This window comes from Cryptococcus neoformans, chromosome 1, assembly GCF_000091045.1.
Source record: "Cryptococcus neoformans var. neoformans JEC21 chromosome 1, complete sequence".
NCBI classification, from domain to species: Eukaryota; Fungi; Basidiomycota; class Tremellomycetes; order Tremellales; family Cryptococcaceae; genus Cryptococcus; species Cryptococcus deneoformans.
Window position 1 is genome coordinate 1,461,361 of NC_006670.1, and position 15,000 is coordinate 1,476,360.

At 46.3% G+C, this 15,000-nt stretch overlaps 6 protein-coding genes across 6 annotated transcripts in view; 2 read left to right on the forward strand and 4 right to left on the reverse strand.

The window, feature by feature from the left end:
* Positions 1–369: 369 nt before the first annotated feature.
* CNA05450 (expressed protein) lies at positions 370–1,843 on the reverse strand. Its single transcript, XM_024656307.1, has 4 exons — positions 1,382–1,843; positions 1,012–1,325; positions 769–943; positions 370–701 (listed from the first exon to the last, which is right to left on the reverse strand). The coding sequence occupies exons 1-4, from the start codon at positions 1,747–1,749 to the stop codon at positions 593–595; spliced, it is 966 nt and encodes a 321-aa protein (XP_024511939.1). The 5' UTR covers positions 1,750–1,843; the 3' UTR covers positions 370–592.
* A 193-nt stretch (positions 1,844–2,036) lies between these two features.
* Positions 2,037–4,961, forward strand: CNA05460 (hypothetical protein). Its single transcript, XM_566868.2, has 9 exons — positions 2,037–2,138; positions 2,234–2,330; positions 2,605–2,963; positions 3,023–3,086; positions 3,126–3,202; positions 3,256–3,461; positions 3,519–4,431; positions 4,479–4,553; positions 4,631–4,961. The coding sequence occupies exons 3-9, from the start codon at positions 2,794–2,796 to the stop codon at positions 4,800–4,802; spliced, it is 1,677 nt and encodes a 558-aa protein (XP_566868.1). The 5' UTR covers positions 2,037–2,138; positions 2,234–2,330; positions 2,605–2,793; the 3' UTR covers positions 4,803–4,961.
* Positions 4,962–5,102: 141 nt separating this feature from the next.
* Positions 5,103–7,797, reverse strand: CNA05470 (VpsA, putative). Its single transcript, XM_566870.2, has 9 exons — positions 7,633–7,797; positions 7,535–7,576; positions 7,422–7,481; positions 7,312–7,371; positions 7,036–7,252; positions 6,477–6,985; positions 5,950–6,432; positions 5,483–5,912; positions 5,103–5,435 (listed from the first exon to the last, which is right to left on the reverse strand). Exons 1-9 carry the CDS (start codon positions 7,663–7,665, stop codon positions 5,185–5,187), a joined length of 2,085 nt encoding a protein of 694 aa, XP_566870.1. The 5' UTR covers positions 7,666–7,797; the 3' UTR covers positions 5,103–5,184.
* Positions 7,798–8,052: 255 nt separating this feature from the next.
* On the forward strand, positions 8,053–11,517 carry CNA05480 (DNA ligase, putative). Its single transcript, XM_566872.2, has 9 exons — positions 8,053–8,825; positions 8,893–9,304; positions 9,365–9,382; positions 9,433–9,941; positions 10,006–10,324; positions 10,382–10,772; positions 10,829–10,981; positions 11,034–11,196; positions 11,247–11,517. The coding sequence occupies exons 1-9, from the start codon at positions 8,146–8,148 to the stop codon at positions 11,434–11,436; spliced, it is 2,835 nt and encodes a 944-aa protein (XP_566872.1). The 5' UTR covers positions 8,053–8,145; the 3' UTR covers positions 11,437–11,517.
* On the reverse strand, positions 11,499–13,139 carry CNA05490 (conserved hypothetical protein). The gene is made up of 8 exons (XM_024656308.1): positions 13,029–13,139; positions 12,745–12,970; positions 12,546–12,678; positions 12,404–12,489; positions 12,196–12,356; positions 12,066–12,135; positions 11,946–12,011; positions 11,499–11,895 (listed from the first exon to the last, which is right to left on the reverse strand). The coding sequence occupies exons 1-8, from the start codon at positions 13,042–13,044 to the stop codon at positions 11,541–11,543; spliced, it is 1,113 nt and encodes a 370-aa protein (XP_024512095.1). The 5' UTR covers positions 13,045–13,139; the 3' UTR covers positions 11,499–11,540.
* Positions 13,140–13,641: 502 nt separating this feature from the next.
* Positions 13,642–15,000, reverse strand: part of CNA05495 (hypothetical protein) — a 1,603-nt gene continuing 244 nt past the window's right edge. The window contains exons 1-5 of the mRNA XM_024656099.1: positions 14,826–15,000; positions 14,489–14,775; positions 14,300–14,436; positions 14,034–14,238; positions 13,642–13,975 (exon numbers count right to left, since the gene is read on the reverse strand). The exon at positions 14,826–15,000 is cut by the window's right edge and continues 244 nt beyond it. Of these exons, the coding sequence (XP_024514171.1) occupies positions 13,825–13,975; positions 14,034–14,238; positions 14,300–14,436; positions 14,489–14,775; positions 14,826–14,933 (888 nt within the window). The 5' untranslated portion in view covers positions 14,934–15,000 and the 3' untranslated portion in view covers positions 13,642–13,824. The remainder of the gene's footprint in view (positions 13,976–14,033; positions 14,239–14,299; positions 14,437–14,488; positions 14,776–14,825) is intronic.

The window sequence follows — 15,000 nt, forward strand, 5'->3', positions numbered from 1 at the left end:
GCAACCCTCAATTTTAACAATGCTTTTATAACTCTGAACTTCCACTTCCCAACAACAGTGACCAAGTCGACGTCACGCACGTTATTTAATAAAAGAATGGCGGGCTTGATAAGAAGATCGTTCCAAGGTAATAGGCGAAATAGGCAACAGGCAACAATAAGGGAGTTTCTTAAAGGATTTTATTTTATATAGTAGATCGAGCACTTTGGGATGTGATGCAAATAGCTTCAGAATCCTTTTAGGCGTTCTCAAGTTCCCCTTCTCAATTCTCAATGCTCTTCCTTTACTTATGTTCTCCCTTGATCCTTGATAAGAGTTATTATCCATTATTGACGGTCCAACAACAACTCATATTTATCATTTGAGTTCTGAGAATAAAAAATAAATGATGCATGAAGATAGCAGGCGAGTTTCGAAGCCGTTTGGCAGTTTGTGGGATCATAAGTTAACCGACGAACGCAAAAGCTCCGGACGTAGTGATTCAACTTCGCCTCGTGGTTCATGACTTGGAAGGACAGCCGCATGGACTCCATATTCCAGAAGTGTGCAGAATAGTTGATTATTCCCTTTCCTTCGATTATTGTATGAATCTTTAATCCCAAGCAAGCTTGCCCGTGGAGGTCACTGTTGCCTTGGCCCCCAAACGCTTCTCTCGGCCGGACTGTGCGTTGTGGGTCGAGTACAGTTCGTTAATACGTTCTCTAAAAAGTGGATAAGGTGGTATTAATGATTACATCATGTTGGGGAAATCGCTATGGCATTACGTACCGTTCGAGATCTTTCTTGTGTTTGGCCAATCTTTGCAAGCGATCAATCTCGTCGACGTGCCGTTGAGCTTTCTTTGCCTCTGATTTTTTCGCATTTTTCTTTTGACCCTTGGTGGCAGTTGGAAGAGGTAAAGAAGTTTGTAAATCAGATTCGACAGGCGATTTGATGTTTGGCGCTGATGGCTCTGTAAGTGTTACAGCTATGCGAATGGCTTTGGACGAGATGTTTGGAAGCATGACTTACTTTTCTTTTTGGATGCTACTATGTTCCACATCTTGTCATCCTCGCCTGTTATCTGATCCTCGAGCGGTTTCAGATATCTGTCGTTCGTCAAGTGACCGTCTTCGTATTTCTGCACATTTGTCTTCGATGGGCCGACGGAATAACCATCACGCGTGGCTGCTTCTGTCACAACAGCAGTCCTTTTATTAGGTTGAGAACTGATCGTCTCAGGCTTGTCCTCTGATGCCTCCGACAGGCAGGCTGCAGCCCTTATGGCTTGATTATCAGATGATGATCGCTCTCGCCCTCCTTCAGTTCCTTCAGTGGGCGCGAAACTGAAACCATGCCATTCCTTGTCAGATAATTGACATACACTCACACATTTACTCACCTGCCAATGTTTTCCTCACGATCGTCAAGGAAAGGCCTTTCTGCAAGTATGTTACCTTTCCTATCTTCTGTAAGCCTGAAATCGGCTTGCTCTTCGCGTGCATCGGGCAGGTTGGCACCATCAGCGGTGGCGGCTGCAGTGGCCAAAGGACTGCCTTTGTGAGCAGTTTCTGCCGTGAATTTCTGAGATTTGAGCTTCTTCTTGGGCTTCTTCTTAGACTTCTTGTTCAGCTCGCCGACTGGAGTAGAAGCAGATGGGGAAGTTGGGGGAGGACTGCCAGTTATTGCGCTAGGGTATAATTGAGACCCCAATATAAGTATGACAAGCAGGATCACTCCTACAGCAGTTTCTGTGGATATATGGGGCATAGCTTAGATAGAGTGCTGAGGTTGGGATTACAAAATGGGAAGCGGAACGCCCAAGAAAGCGAAGATTGCTTCGAAATGACGCACGCCAGCAGCTGCGAAATCTAATCAGGCTTGTTCGGCAAGCAGCAAGCGATAAATAATTAATTATATTCTATTTTGTTATAATTACTATTAAGCCCTGGATCTGTCGGATCCGTTGCGGGTCGCACCTTGTCATTACGTACGTGAGTGATCTACTTATAGCATCGTTAGTCCTTGAAACATTAATTCTTAGTGCGAATGAACTCCGAATCATATATAGTCTTACAACCAAATATCCTATATGGTATAATAGTACTTCTTCTCCGTCGGACACCGTAATCTTTACACGCTCTCTAAGTCATATATAAGTGAGTTGTTCATCCTGCGTCAACGACTGTCCTTGCTACCTCTATCCCCGGATTCTCGCCCGCCATATATGTATTTCCACTGATAAATCCCACAGTCACGCTTCCCTTCGGCTCTGCTCTGCTTGCACAGTTTGGATCTGACAACAATTTCCACGCAGCTTCTTCGTCTCTATAATCCGATATTTATCGAAGGTGAGTCTGCGTGAAACTTCTGCAGAAGGTTGGTCGTACATAGTTGTCATGGTAGCTCTGTTGTGGCCATTGGTATTCTTTCTTCAAGGCTTAGCCAAGAGCCAAGAGGGTTGAGCTGCCTTGTACCGCGCTTGGTTCGAGGGGCCAGGCCCAAAAAAGGGAAGGGCAATAATACTGGTCCAGCCTCGGTCTTGAGCATTTCTGATGCTAGCATACGTTGCAACAGTGTTTTATTGGCATAACGGATGGGGAAGAGTTCTGACATCGAAGTTAGCAATATTTTTTATCTCTCCCTGTTCTGCCTGTTTACCGCCCCTACGTGCTAGGTCACGCAAAGAACTGGATTCAAGCCTCCTGCCGTCAAACCGTGCCGAACTATTACGTCAAATCAGCTCTTATAGTTCAATTTTTAGATTGTTCTATTTTGAGAGAATTGCCCTAAGGACTCCCCATTCACGTGTCAATGTTCCCCTCAACAGGCAAAGACTCGATGCTCATGGAGATTGCCGGCCCAACGTCCCCACTTTCAACCAAAAAAAGGAAAAGAATGGATCAAACATCCAGCCATCCATTACCAACAAACCATGAGGTCGACATGCCCGATATGGCATCCAGAACTGGTCGAGAGGGATGGTAAGGCCGAAGTTGCCTGATCACGGCGGAGAATGTGACTTACAAATTCGGTGGAATAGGACATACCATCTTGAAATCTTACAAGAGCCTCTAAGGGCCAGGGCTTGTGGTTTTGGTAATAAGGTGAGCTGTCCACCATGGTTTTAAAACTAAACAACTCAGGATCGCAGACCCCTTACGCCCCCTCCTATTATCCGATTGTGGATTCAAGATGCTTTAGGAAATCAAGTGGATCCCAAGTAAGTCTGCCGAAACGCTATTTATTCATGAAGCATGCTGAACGTACTCTTAGCATAGTTGATTCCAACACCATAATCCTCCAGGTCGACTTATGTTCGGCTGACGGGCACGAAGGAAGAAACGTGGTAAGACATCCAGTGGGACCTGGCAGTGTTCCTGCAGTTGTCTCAGTGAGCGAAAATGTTAGGTCAGGTCATGTAGATCCTTCGACTCTTCCAACTACATCCACAGCGGTGTCTGAACAGCCCTATAGGAATAGTAAGCATCTCCAGATAAAAGCAAAATATGGCCTGCTCACAACTCCTCAAATTACAGGTAGCATGGACTATTCTTCATGGCCTGAGCAATATTCCTCGGAATCTTCCGACCGGACCACTCCGGGGTGGACTTATCAAGATGCCTTTGTCTCTTCACCACGCATTGCCGGAACTCGCCCTCCCATGGCTCGACGAGTACGCACTCCCACTCGACCTTCCACTGCGCCCTCCTTACGTCCTCCGGCATGGAGCGTTGATGTCTCTCAACGGCCATTGTATGAGGAAGCTCTTCCTCCGATTTCTGCACTTGCAGAAAATATTCGCGACCCCTCTGGGCGCCCCTGGTTTCCCGACCCCCACATTAATACGCAAAGGCCGACAAGTAGCAGTTCTTTGCGGAGCCGCCCTCACACATCCCACTCGACTGATTTGAGTACAGCTCCCACCGACTACTCATTTGGGAGACCTACGACCACAAGTTCCACCGGTAGCTGGCATCTATCGGCCGATTCAGAGTATAAGGGTTTCGCACTTGAAAACCAAGCTGCTGAAGGCTCAAAACCTGGCCCCGGAGCAAAATCCAATGATCCTAACGTACCTATATCATCCGCGGAAACTCAAGCAACATCACCTGAATCTTTTCTTCCCGGTTCTTTTACTGACCGCTTCACTCAAAACGACTCGCCCCGTGTACCATACTCGTACCACAACTCCCATTATCGGTCGGATGTCGCGCCGGGCAAGGAGCGGGACTCTTTCCATAGTCCAGACCTAGATACTATGAAGGAAACCCGCTGTTTCGCACCAGCAAGCGTTGCGTCGACTTTGGTTTTGGTTGGGAAACGTCACACCCCTTGTAACAAACTAAAAGATGAGCATGGACGGTTAGGTCTATTTTTCTTCGCCACGGATCTGGGAGTGCGGACAGAAGGGAGATTTTGCCTGCGAATGAAGATCATGGATCTAAGCCTGTACGTATCAAAGTTCAAAAATGATCCAATTAACATCTTTTCCTCAGCTTCTTACGGCCTCCTAACCCAGGCGATAGCACGCCCATATTGGCGGAAACTATCAGTCAACCAATAGAAGTGTAGTAAGTCCATTGAAAAGCAGGACCTATTTTGCCGGTGAACTAATTTCGACTACTGTCGTTGTGCTTGTGTACGACAGTTCTGCAAAACGCTTTCCTGGAGTCATACCTACTACTAAACTCACTCGTTTGTTTGCTGCTCAGGGAATCAAATTGGCTGTCAGAGAAAGTCATAAACAAAAGCACCGCAGCAAAGAGAACGTAGATATGGATGTTCAAGATGAAATCGAGGAAGATGAAGATGGTCAATGAGACATGGGGGATTACGATTGTGCGAGTTGCGCCGTGCGATGGGGTGTTAAGAAATTAGTAATATTGTAGAAGTAATATACCGACGTTTAATCGCAAATTCATACTGTTCAGATAATTAAACTTTCGATAACCAGGGTAAACATGAAGGCAGGGCATAATGATGTTTGTTTGTTGATTAACATGCGCTCACTGAAGAAAGGAAAATTGGTTCACAAATCTGCCTACAAAAATGCTTTTTCCCCTTGCTGATGAGGACGAGACTGGAGAGAGACGACAGGAGAAAACGGGAAAACTGGGTTTGGGTCAAATCATGAGGATCACATAAGTCATCAAATAATTTATCATTCTAAGCAAAGCCCATCTCGCCCTTCAAATTTCGATTCTAGACGGCTGCCACAATTGCCTCGGCAGAGTTAAGTGCGCCAACCATCTTAATGCACTCTCTCCTACGAGCAACGATATCTGGAGACTCCTTGAGAAGCTCATCCAACACGTCGGGCTTGTACAGGTGTTCGAGGAGTTCACGTTGAAGATTCTCCTTCGCAAAATTGACAAGGTTGAAAGTGATGGCTTTGGGAATCATGTCAATCATTTCCCGCTTTACAACAGAGAAATAAGAGGTGATTAAAAGCTCTTATGTACTTGTCAGTCATTGTCCGTCACATACAAAGATCACCTACTGATCACATCCGTCTCCATCAACTCCCGTTCGTTGAGTGACGCAATAGGCTTGATAACGGGAGGTGGCGCTTCCATAGTTGCGGGACGCTTCCTTGGAGCCTTGTCTTTAGAGAAGAAGCTTCCAAAGAAACTTGCCTCGTCTTTCTTAAAATCTGCATCAAGGTCCTTGCCATTATTGAGGGCATTAGGGGGAAGCTTCTTGGAGTCAACTGGTTTCTCCGGGGGCTTATTCGCAGCTATGCGCTCGTTAACGAGAGCCATGGCCTTGTGACCACCAATGAAGTCCGGATGGGTGGTGTTGACGTAACATGCCTGCATGGCAACCATGTCACTGACAAGCTTATTGGTCGGTTGCATGCAGCTCTTGAAGAAGTTGATGACAACCAGGTTGAATCGATCTTTGAGCTCGGGGTATCGTTTGAATGTTTGCTGACTGTCAACACAAGTTCAATAAATAGTAACTCACAGTCTTCCCCAAAAGGTGACCAAGTATCCGAATTAACTCATCATACACAAGAGCGCAGCACCTCAATGATGGTTCCTCTAACCTCCGGATTTGTTGCTTGACTATCACTTCGAAGGCAGTGGCACCGACAAATAATGAGGGAGTCGACCCCGAAGAATTGTAAAGAATTGTCCGAATATCACCATCCTTCACTTGATCAAATGGATCAATGCTTTTGACGCCATTGTTGTATAACTCGTGAAATACAAAGCTGATTCGGGCACCACCCGACAACTCATTAAGGGAGAGATCATTGGTGTTGCCGTCAATGGCTGAGCGGAACTCGGAGCAAAACTCTGTGATGGTCGAAAGAACTACACTTCCAGGGTTGGTTTCACCCATGGGACCGCCAAGAGCAGCAAGTTCGGCTTGGTATTTAGCAAGTTGTTGGCTGATGCGAGCTTTGATATCAGGGAGTGTATTTCGAATGTGGTGCATCAAAATCTAAAGGTTGTTAGTCCGCGCTCGGCAGATGCCACCAGACTTACGATATTTAGCTTCCTTGCTAACCATGGTGTACCGCAATACTGAGCCTTTCCTGCGTAGCTCGGATGGTTTTCGAAAAACTTCTTTTCATTCTCCAAAGCGGACGCGATGGATTTAGACTGGTCGATATCCTTCTGACCACGGTTCACCACAGGCACATAACCAAGCCTCAACGGAATAACTCGTCCGGCCAGGATATCTACCACATCTGTGCCTTGATCCATCAGGTCGACTTTGGTGAGAACACCAATAGTTCTGCTCCCCTCTGGGTCAACTTCGCGAGCCAACTTTAATCCATCTGAGTTAGCCAGATCGGTGTTGGCAGCAGTGACGGCCAAAATGATGGCATTGGGTTTGGAAATGAAGCGCATGAGCATGTCACGAATCTGCTTCTCAATATCTCGAGGCTGATCACCAACAGGGACCTTGGTTAAGCCCGGAAGGTCGACAAGAGTGAGGGTTAAGACATTGGGGGAGAAAATTCGAAGATTGATAGGATTGGGTGAAATGCCTTGAAGTATATGAGCTGCCGTGAAGAATATGCAAATAAAGCGCGCTCACCTGCATTTTTGCCAGTCATTTTTTCAGTGTCCCTTACGATTTCTTCTCGAATCTGAGCAAAATCATGGAACTTCTGCCCAGGCAGATGGAGAAACTCTCCCCACTCGTCAGGGTTGTTCTCATTCAGATGCACTTTCTCCAATGCTTCCTCAGGCTTTTCCTTGGCTTCTGCGCCATTGGCTTTGCTCGTCGCTGGTCGGTTGATGAGTTGCAAGACCTGAAAACAGGGTGAGTATCCGTGCTTGTACAGCTATCCCAATGAGTCGTCTGACATACTAGAGGTCGACGGGTCACAATGCCAGTTCCTCGAGGCAAGAAGTCTCGGCCAACGATATTCTATAAGCCCCATTAATTGAATACTAAACAGCAGGTATCATTGTACACACTTCGAGGACCGAGGATTTACCACTGCTTTGAGAGCCGATGACCGTGATTTGAGGCAAGTCCTACAATACGTTATAACCAAGCGCACCCAATCGTTAAGCGAATGAGGACCTACAATATTGTTGGAAACGCCTATCGAGGCAAATACATCTTGGAGCTAAAAGGGCACAGTCATTGAGCGCGATCCATACACCATACATCGGAGGACATCACCTTGTTGACGAGAGAGATGAGTTGCTGATCCATGATGGCTTGAGCGGGCTACTCTTGTATATTAGTTTCAACTCCAGGTGATATATGCGGCTAAGATCTGGGTGCTGGAAGTGGAATGGCGGGATGGGGAAGTAGTGGGACCGGATAGAGGAGATAAAGATCGAAGAAGAAAAGGAGGTGGAAGCAGACGTGCTGGAAGGTCGTGAAGCTGTTGTCGCCCCTCGCCGCCGGAATCACACGCCACCGCGCCGGCCGTCCTCTCTTTGCTGCCGAATTGCCTCATCGGGCAATTAACAACTCCCTTAATTAGCTCTGGCGGGTGCCATACTAACTGTTAATTATTTGTTCCCACTTCCCACGAGGTGATGATGTCATTCTCAGCTTATCATGCCATCGCTCTTCTATACATCGTACAAACAAAAGATCCGACGGACACTACTTTCCGTCTGCCATAACGATCACCTTCCCTCGTCGCTCATCCACAGCCTGCCGTCGGCCTTGTAGGCATCCAAGATGCCCGCTGACAGCAAAGTCAAAAGGGGAGCGAAACCACAGGCAACACCCATCACACCGCCCAGTAAGAAATTCAAGCAAGCGGCTGTCACCCAACAACGTCCCATATCCTCTTTTTTTCACTCACCTGTTAAAAGCAGCATCAAGGGCAAGGAGGTCATTATCATAGAAGATTCAGATTCAGATGATTATCCTGAGTCCTCAACCCAGGCGGCGATAGCACATGACGGGAATGGTGATGTGGAATCATCCAGAAACCATGTTCTTCAACTACCTGAAGAGAATCAGATAAGCTCCCTCAGCTGTGTAAAGGAGAAAGATGGACATGGTATGGCCAGTACTTCAAAAGTTTTTCATGAAAGATCGAAGACAACGCCCAATGGGACGGCTATCTCGTCACGAACGGAAGGACAAAGTGATCGAGTGCACTACTTCTCCCGAAAATCCCAGAGAACAATAACTGGGGACGAACCTGTTCCTCCCTCCAGTATCACTACTTGTGCTTCAGAAGACTCGGTTCAAAATATAGATTTTGATCGCGACCCTCTCGCCTTCGATCCGTCCCGGGTTATAGCAACTTCCTGGCCCAAGGGTCGTTTACCGTACAGTATTCTCGTCAGCGTGTATGTACAGCTCTCCAGTACAAAGTCGCGATTAGCTATCGTACGAATCTTAACAAAGTACGTTCAAAATCCGTCCCTGAATTGGTACCTATGCATGCTAAACAAATGTTAACCCATCATGCAGCTTCCTTCATTTGCTCATGCACACTTCACCACCTGATTTGACACCTTGCCTTTATCTCCTTTCCAATCACCTTACCCCTTCCTACATCCATTGTGATCTTGGCATTGGATCTTCTATATTGTCCAAAAGTATACAAGAAATTTCGGGCCTTCAAGCTCGCGATCTCAAACACCTATGGCAAAAATATGGCGATCCTGGCGATGTTGCTTTCGAAGCGAAAAACAAACTACGAACTTTGGTGCAACCAGCTCCGCTTTTGGCTGGAGAAGTGTATGATAAGTTGCTGGAAATTGCGAAAGTGAAGGGCAGTAATAGCGGGAAAATAAAAAATGAGCTAGTCAGAAAGTTGTTGATTCGGGCCAAAGGAGAGGAAGTCAGATTTCTTGTCCGAAGTATAGTAGGCAACTTGAGGGTAAGCTTAGATGCCCTTTTCAAGGCCCGTCTTTGGACTCATTAGAGTGATTTACTGCAGATAGGTGCCGTCAGGCTGGTAGGTCTCGTTTGCAACTATCCAAGCTACAATTTCTAATTTATTGACAGACCCTTCTGACCGCCTTGGCACGCGCCACCACTATAACACGGCTTCCAGCTGACCTTAAGCAGTCTATAATACCCCTTCCAAGGGCTACAGCCAACGATGGCAGGAATGATAAACGCTCAGTCATTACTAAAGCACCTCCAGACGTTGCCCGCGATTCCGCAGAGACTCTCTGTCTAGATGCCATACGCATAGTACGGAAAGTGTATGTACGACATCCAAATTACGAAGATCTTGTAGCCGGCCTCAAGGAAGGAGTTGAAAGTTTGGAGGATAAAGTGCCTGTGAGCGTAGGGATTCCACTGTCTCCCATGCTGGGGTCCATCACAAGATCACTGAACGAGGTGTTCACGAGACTGGGACATCTTTCGTTTACAGCAGAGGCGAAGTTAGATGGTCAGAGAGGACAACTTCATATCAGACTGGATGGCCCGGAAGGAAAAGATGATGGAGGGGGGAGATGGGTTTATGCGGATAATGGTACTAAAGTTTGGGTTAGGCTATTCAGCAGGTAGGTGAAGATGTTTAACATGCGCTCTGTATTTGTGCTTAGGAGGCATGTGACGGATTGGCAGGCACTTGGAAGACATGACCGACAAGTACCCCGATATCTGTCACCTAGCTCTTGATCTTCTCTCGCGACCCCTTGCAACAGAAAGGCCGCCATTCCCAGCCGTTTCCAGTCGACCATTTTCAAGAGTCATCGATTTACTACACATCAATAATATCACATCAGTGGTTATGGATACCGAGATTGTAGCACTGGACAAGGATACCGGTAACTTTCGAACCTTTCAAGAACTGTCTAACAGAGCGAAAAAAGACGTGAAAATGGAGGAAATTAAAGTTATAGTTGGGGTCTTTGCTTTTGATTTAATGGTGCTCAATGATGTCGTAAGTAGTTGAACTCGGCTGCTTAACGGTAATAATCCTATGCTGAATCTCTCAAAGTCATTACTGGACGTCCCTTTTTCACATCGGAGACATCTCCTTCACAGTCTGCTCCCCCCTTTCGCTCCCAATTCAAATGAAGTTGGACACCCAGTGGCACGTTTCACACATGTCGAATACATTGATTCTGTCCATCTCACTGATCCTGAGGCGGAATTGCAAGCATTCTTCGAGAGGGTTGTGGAAAAAAAGTGCGAAGGCTTGATGGTCAAATTGCTGGAAAACGGGGAAGGCTTGGCTGGGGAAGAGGCGACAGAAGATAGTTTAGGTCAAGAAGGGGGCCTGGAAGTTAAGTCGGAGCAGAAGAATGGGAGTAAGAGTAAGCGTCAACCTCTTCCCGCTACATACGAGCCAGATCAGCGCAGTCAAGGTTGGCTCAAGGTAAAGAAAGGTAAGTGTGGTTGTGAATTGATTCTGCTTCCAGAAGCCTCTCTGACCTCCCTCAAGATTATCTAGAAGGGTTAGGGGATTCTCTCGATCTCGTGCCCATTGGCGCGTGGTGGGGTCAGGGCCGTAAAGCGGGTTGGTGGAGTCCTATTCTCTTAGCCTGCCACAATCCTGATAGTGGCGCCCTGGAAGCGGTCTGCAAATGCATGTCCGGTAAGTTTTGTTCGAAAAGGCTGTGATGTTGAAGCTGACCAAACTGTACTAGGGTTTTCTGACGCATTCTACAAAGATCTTAGCAAGCGCTATCCTGCCGAAGGAATGCCGAGTAAATGCAGCAAAATAGCACCTATTGGATTTGTAAATACGAACGGCTTAATACCAGACGTGTGGTTTGAGCCTAGCGAAGTATGGGAGATTAAAGGTGCTGAGTAAGTAACGAAAGGCAAGTTTTACTATATTCTGGCTGATAGGCTGGTAGCATCACCCTCTCTCCGGTCTATCCGGCGGCTTCATCGCATCTTGGATCTGAAAGAGGGTTGAGTGTCCGATTCCCTCGTTTCATACGCATGCGAGACGACAAGACATGGGAGGACGCTATGACAAGTGATCAGCTTGCCGATATGTACAGACGCCAGATAAAAGAAGGCGAGAAGACAACCAAAAACTAGCCAGTCATGTTAATTCTCAACTTTGTAGAGATCTATAATGAAAAACATGCGCCTATACATTGCGCAGAAGTTGTAATGCATATATGTAAACATATCAACTCCCATCAAGCCTGCCAAAGGTGCATGGTATGATCATAGAATGAACATGTGCCCACAAGGCTTTCCCCTTCTTCCATGGGCAACCTACTCCAGTCGGCACCGTATGCTAAAGACGAATGCCCTTCAAATATCTTCACCACTGATCCATTCATGTTATAGTCTGATTCCCAATCACCGCCAGTCATACCCTGAGAGATGTGCACAGTCTTGAAGCCGGCATGCATACATGCCACGAGAAGATCTCCTGCCCTTTCAGCCCGTGGGTGAAATCGAGTCCGCCAGATGCCACCACCCATCGGGATGGTTAGGAGAGGTTCCATAGCCGAGCGAGCATCAAAAAAGCGAAGCTTCTCATCATACCTACCCTATGGCATCAGCCACTTGTTTGGGAACGTCTGCAAGCTACTTACGAGCCAACAGCCAATAGATTAGGTGTATGAGGTGAAGGTGTAATTGTTGTTACTCCCGCCTCAAAACTAAATGTCATTAGCGTTTCTATGAATACAAGCCGTCACTTGAGATGTGCCTACTTTTTATTGACGAATGTTGGCCTACTTGGTTCTCTTAGATCCCATCGTTTCAGCTTGCAGTCATCGCCTCCTTTATTATACGAGTAAGTTAGTTTCTAAATCCAATTCAACAACAATGATTAGATATTACCTGACCACACCGTCTTCGGATCATCAATATCAAAAGCAGTGATCCAAGGCTCATAATCGTGCGCTGACCAAGACGAAGAAAGCACATAACCAGACGTGGTGGGAATGAGGTGAGCTAGAGAACCACTGGAAACGGAAGTTATGATTTCTGAGGGTGACAACCTATCAAAGTGTCAAATAATATCGCGGCAAATAAGATAAGTGCTCACAAATTGCGCCTGTTCGAAAAATCAAGCGACAGGCATAGTTTTGTCTCGTCCGCAACATCTAATCTTTGCACTTCCCTCAAATGTTTCTAACATGCTTGGCTAAATCTGGCTGAACAGAATATATGACGATTTGTGTACCTACGGTCTCCACATCAAGCCCAAAGACCGTGATGCGCCCTTTTGCATCTGCAACTGCCAGTTGTGGCTCTCCCGTAGGATTAGGAGACCATTTGATGTCTAGTATTGCAGATGTCTCAATTCTCTGCAACTCTTGTCTGAGACATGAAGCAATTGTAAACGAGGTAATTCCTTGATACTGTAAATCGAGATTTGACACTTACAACTGGTGTCCGTGACCAACCTGGAATAGTAATAATCTCCCAACTCTCTGCGTTTGCTTTGGAGCCTGTTCGTCGTCCGAAACATCCGCGTCCACTCTTCTTCCGCCATTTTCCGGCTCCACTATCTGATAAGTACCACAAACCAAAAGATCCTGAAAGCCTTCGAACGGACAGAACTCTATGGAGTCCGCCGAATACAAAGTGTCAACATTGGCGAGTGACTTCGCTGCGCGGACCTAATCAGTTGAGTGCCCTGAAGAAATTGTGAAGAGATCTGTTATCACCTCTTGAGAGGGACATGACACAGTGTAACCAGTCTTCAGTGTTCTAAATTCCGTGGTTACCTTCTAACATGTACTTCAATGAACAGTAGTATAGTAGGGTTAGCCGAATTTGTTAAGGAGGAATTTACCAGGCATCATACCTTCCTTTCGAACCAATTTTTACTTCCGTTCATTTCATGTCATTCGTCGAAACGAATCTCTTATGTGTTCCGTGTTTCTTCAACGCACAGCACTGCATACATATTTCCCTGTACTTGACGGCACAAGACATACCATACCCAGCTATGTAACCATATAATGCTCGCTTGAGGTCCGAATTTCAGCATTACTACACATGTTATCGCAAGAGGCCTATCATATTTTATGTCAATTGCATAAGCCACTACCGACGGCCAAATAAAACTGCCTATAGTATCCCGGAGAGGCATCAGGAGGAGCCAATGCTTCGTTTGCAACTGTGAGCAATAGGGTTATTACGGAACCTTTTGTGTCGACAGAAACAATAGTAGGAGGCTTTGGTGTTTCCCACATCCCGCAAGTATAGGGTTCAACTGTTATGATGGCGTTTAAACCAATCTCTCAATGTTCTCTCCATCGTCCTTCATTTTCGACCTTTAAAAAAATTGTACATTCATGATCCACTATCCCAAATAACCTGATCCTGAAGATGCATCCGTTTTGCCTGGGATATTCAATATTGGAAGATACTTGTCATGTTTTTCAAGTAATAACGATCTCTATAGCTGACCTTCAAGGATCTGCCCCAAACAGCATCAATGAAAAACGAAAAACGAGATCAGACCGCTGAGTCTGACTTATTATTTTGTACAGAAAACACAGAACGTTTTGAACACATTTCCATATCCCGAGCGTGAGAGTCAACATTTTTGCTGGAACCCGGGAACCATTGCGGGATGGGAATGGCAACAATGAGAATAAAGGCGATTCTACAAGGCGACTGTTAGATACTTGGCACAAGACTTTATCTCGAAACTATCGACTTACAATTCAAAGAAAACCTGTAACACCCAAAAGGTGACTTGTGATCGAGCGGCCGCATCAGGATCGCTCGACTCAAATTGCGCAATCTTATAGACGGTCACTATTATCATACAGGCCTCCAGGCAGTAAAGCCATATAGTGCTACGAAGCGTGAGAGAGAAGTGCAGTTGGGTGAGGAATGTTGCCACAAAGCCGACAGCAACAACAACTACATGGGTTGGTAAGTGCATGTTGACGACGATGTCAAAATGAGCGAAAAGTTGACTCACCCATAGAAAGAATCATGCTAGCCCTCCGCAGTGAGTTCACGGTATTCATCATGCTGGAATCCATGATAGCATTTCCAATGAGGGAGGAGCCTACGATAGCTGTGATGATGGCGGCGAAAAGGCCAACGCGAAGGATTCTTGGTAATCGCAAGTTCAGTTTGGAACCATCGAGATTAACGATAAGCTTACATTGATAGCAATCTCACCCATCTGGGTTGATCTGCCTTAGGAACATCCGACTCGATATGGAGTCTCCAACATGAAATGATTGGTTCGATGAGGAAAAGGGGTCCAACAGATATCATGACCAGTTCGGCAATGAGCTCGCCCTCACCATAGACATTCTTTGACATGTACGCCCGGAGTCCTAAAGAGCCAAGTCGACAGAGGACGAAAACTGCAGGACGGATGAGGATGGTCGTGCGATATTGTTTCGTGATGATGCGCCATAAGAGAAGAGGTAAAAGGAGGCCATACTGCAGGATCTTAGCCCGGAACAGGTCCACTTTTGCCCTAATCCACCTACAGCTATGATGAAAATTATAGAAGGGGCCAGATCGGTGGAGGAGGGTAAACCTCCAGTAAAATTGAACTGTTCAAGTTCCGCATACGGGGTATCTGAAGATGTGGACATGGTTCGGATAATCTGGCTGTGGCTGTTACCTGTTGAAGACTAATGTGTATGAGGTTGCTAAGCTTTG

Coding starts and splice junctions, on each gene's coding strand:
- CNA05480 (XM_566872.2), top strand. CDS start 8,146: ATGCCCGCTGACAGCAAAGTCAAAAGGGGAGCGAAACCACAGGCAACA. Junction 10,325..10,381: donor TAATGGTGCTCAATGATGTC/GTAAGTAGTTGA, acceptor AATCTCTCAAAG/TCATTACTGGACGTCCCTTT. Junction 10,773..10,828: donor TTGGCTCAAGGTAAAGAAAG/GTAAGTGTGGTT, acceptor ACCTCCCTCAAG/ATTATCTAGAAGGGTTAGGG.
- CNA05470 (XM_566870.2), bottom strand. CDS start 7,665: ATGGATCAGCAACTCATCTCTCTCGTCAACAAG. Junction 7,372..7,421: donor GTAAATCCTCGGTCCTCGAA/GTGTGTACAATG, acceptor TGGGGCTTATAG/AATATCGTTGGCCGAGACTT. Junction 6,986..7,035: donor AATGACTGGCAAAAATGCAG/GTGAGCGCGCTT, acceptor ATATACTTCAAG/GCATTTCACCCAATCCTATC.
- CNA05450 (XM_024656307.1), bottom strand. CDS start 1,749: ATGCCCCATATATCCACAGAAACTGCTGTAGGAGTGATCCTGCTTGTC. Junction 944..1,011: donor AGTAGCATCCAAAAAGAAAA/GTAAGTCATGCT, acceptor CAGAGCCATCAG/CGCCAAACATCAAATCGCCT. Junction 702..768: donor CACAAGAAAGATCTCGAACG/GTACGTAATGCC, acceptor TCCACTTTTTAG/AGAACGTATTAACGAACTGT.
- CNA05460 (XM_566868.2), top strand. CDS start 2,794: ATGTTCCCCTCAACAGGCAAAGACTCGATGCTCATGGAGATTGCCGGC. Junction 3,462..3,518: donor TGAACAGCCCTATAGGAATA/GTAAGCATCTCC, acceptor CTCAAATTACAG/GTAGCATGGACTATTCTTCA. Junction 4,554..4,630: donor AGTCAACCAATAGAAGTGTA/GTAAGTCCATTG, acceptor TGTGTACGACAG/TTCTGCAAAACGCTTTCCTG.
- CNA05490 (XM_024656308.1), bottom strand. Junction 12,490..12,545: donor TTGGGCTTGATGTGGAGACC/GTAGGTACACAA, acceptor CAAGCATGTTAG/AAACATTTGAGGGAAGTGCA. Junction 12,136..12,195: donor TCCGAAGACGGTGTGGTCAG/GTAATATCTAAT, acceptor CGTATAATAAAG/GAGGCGATGACTGCAAGCTG.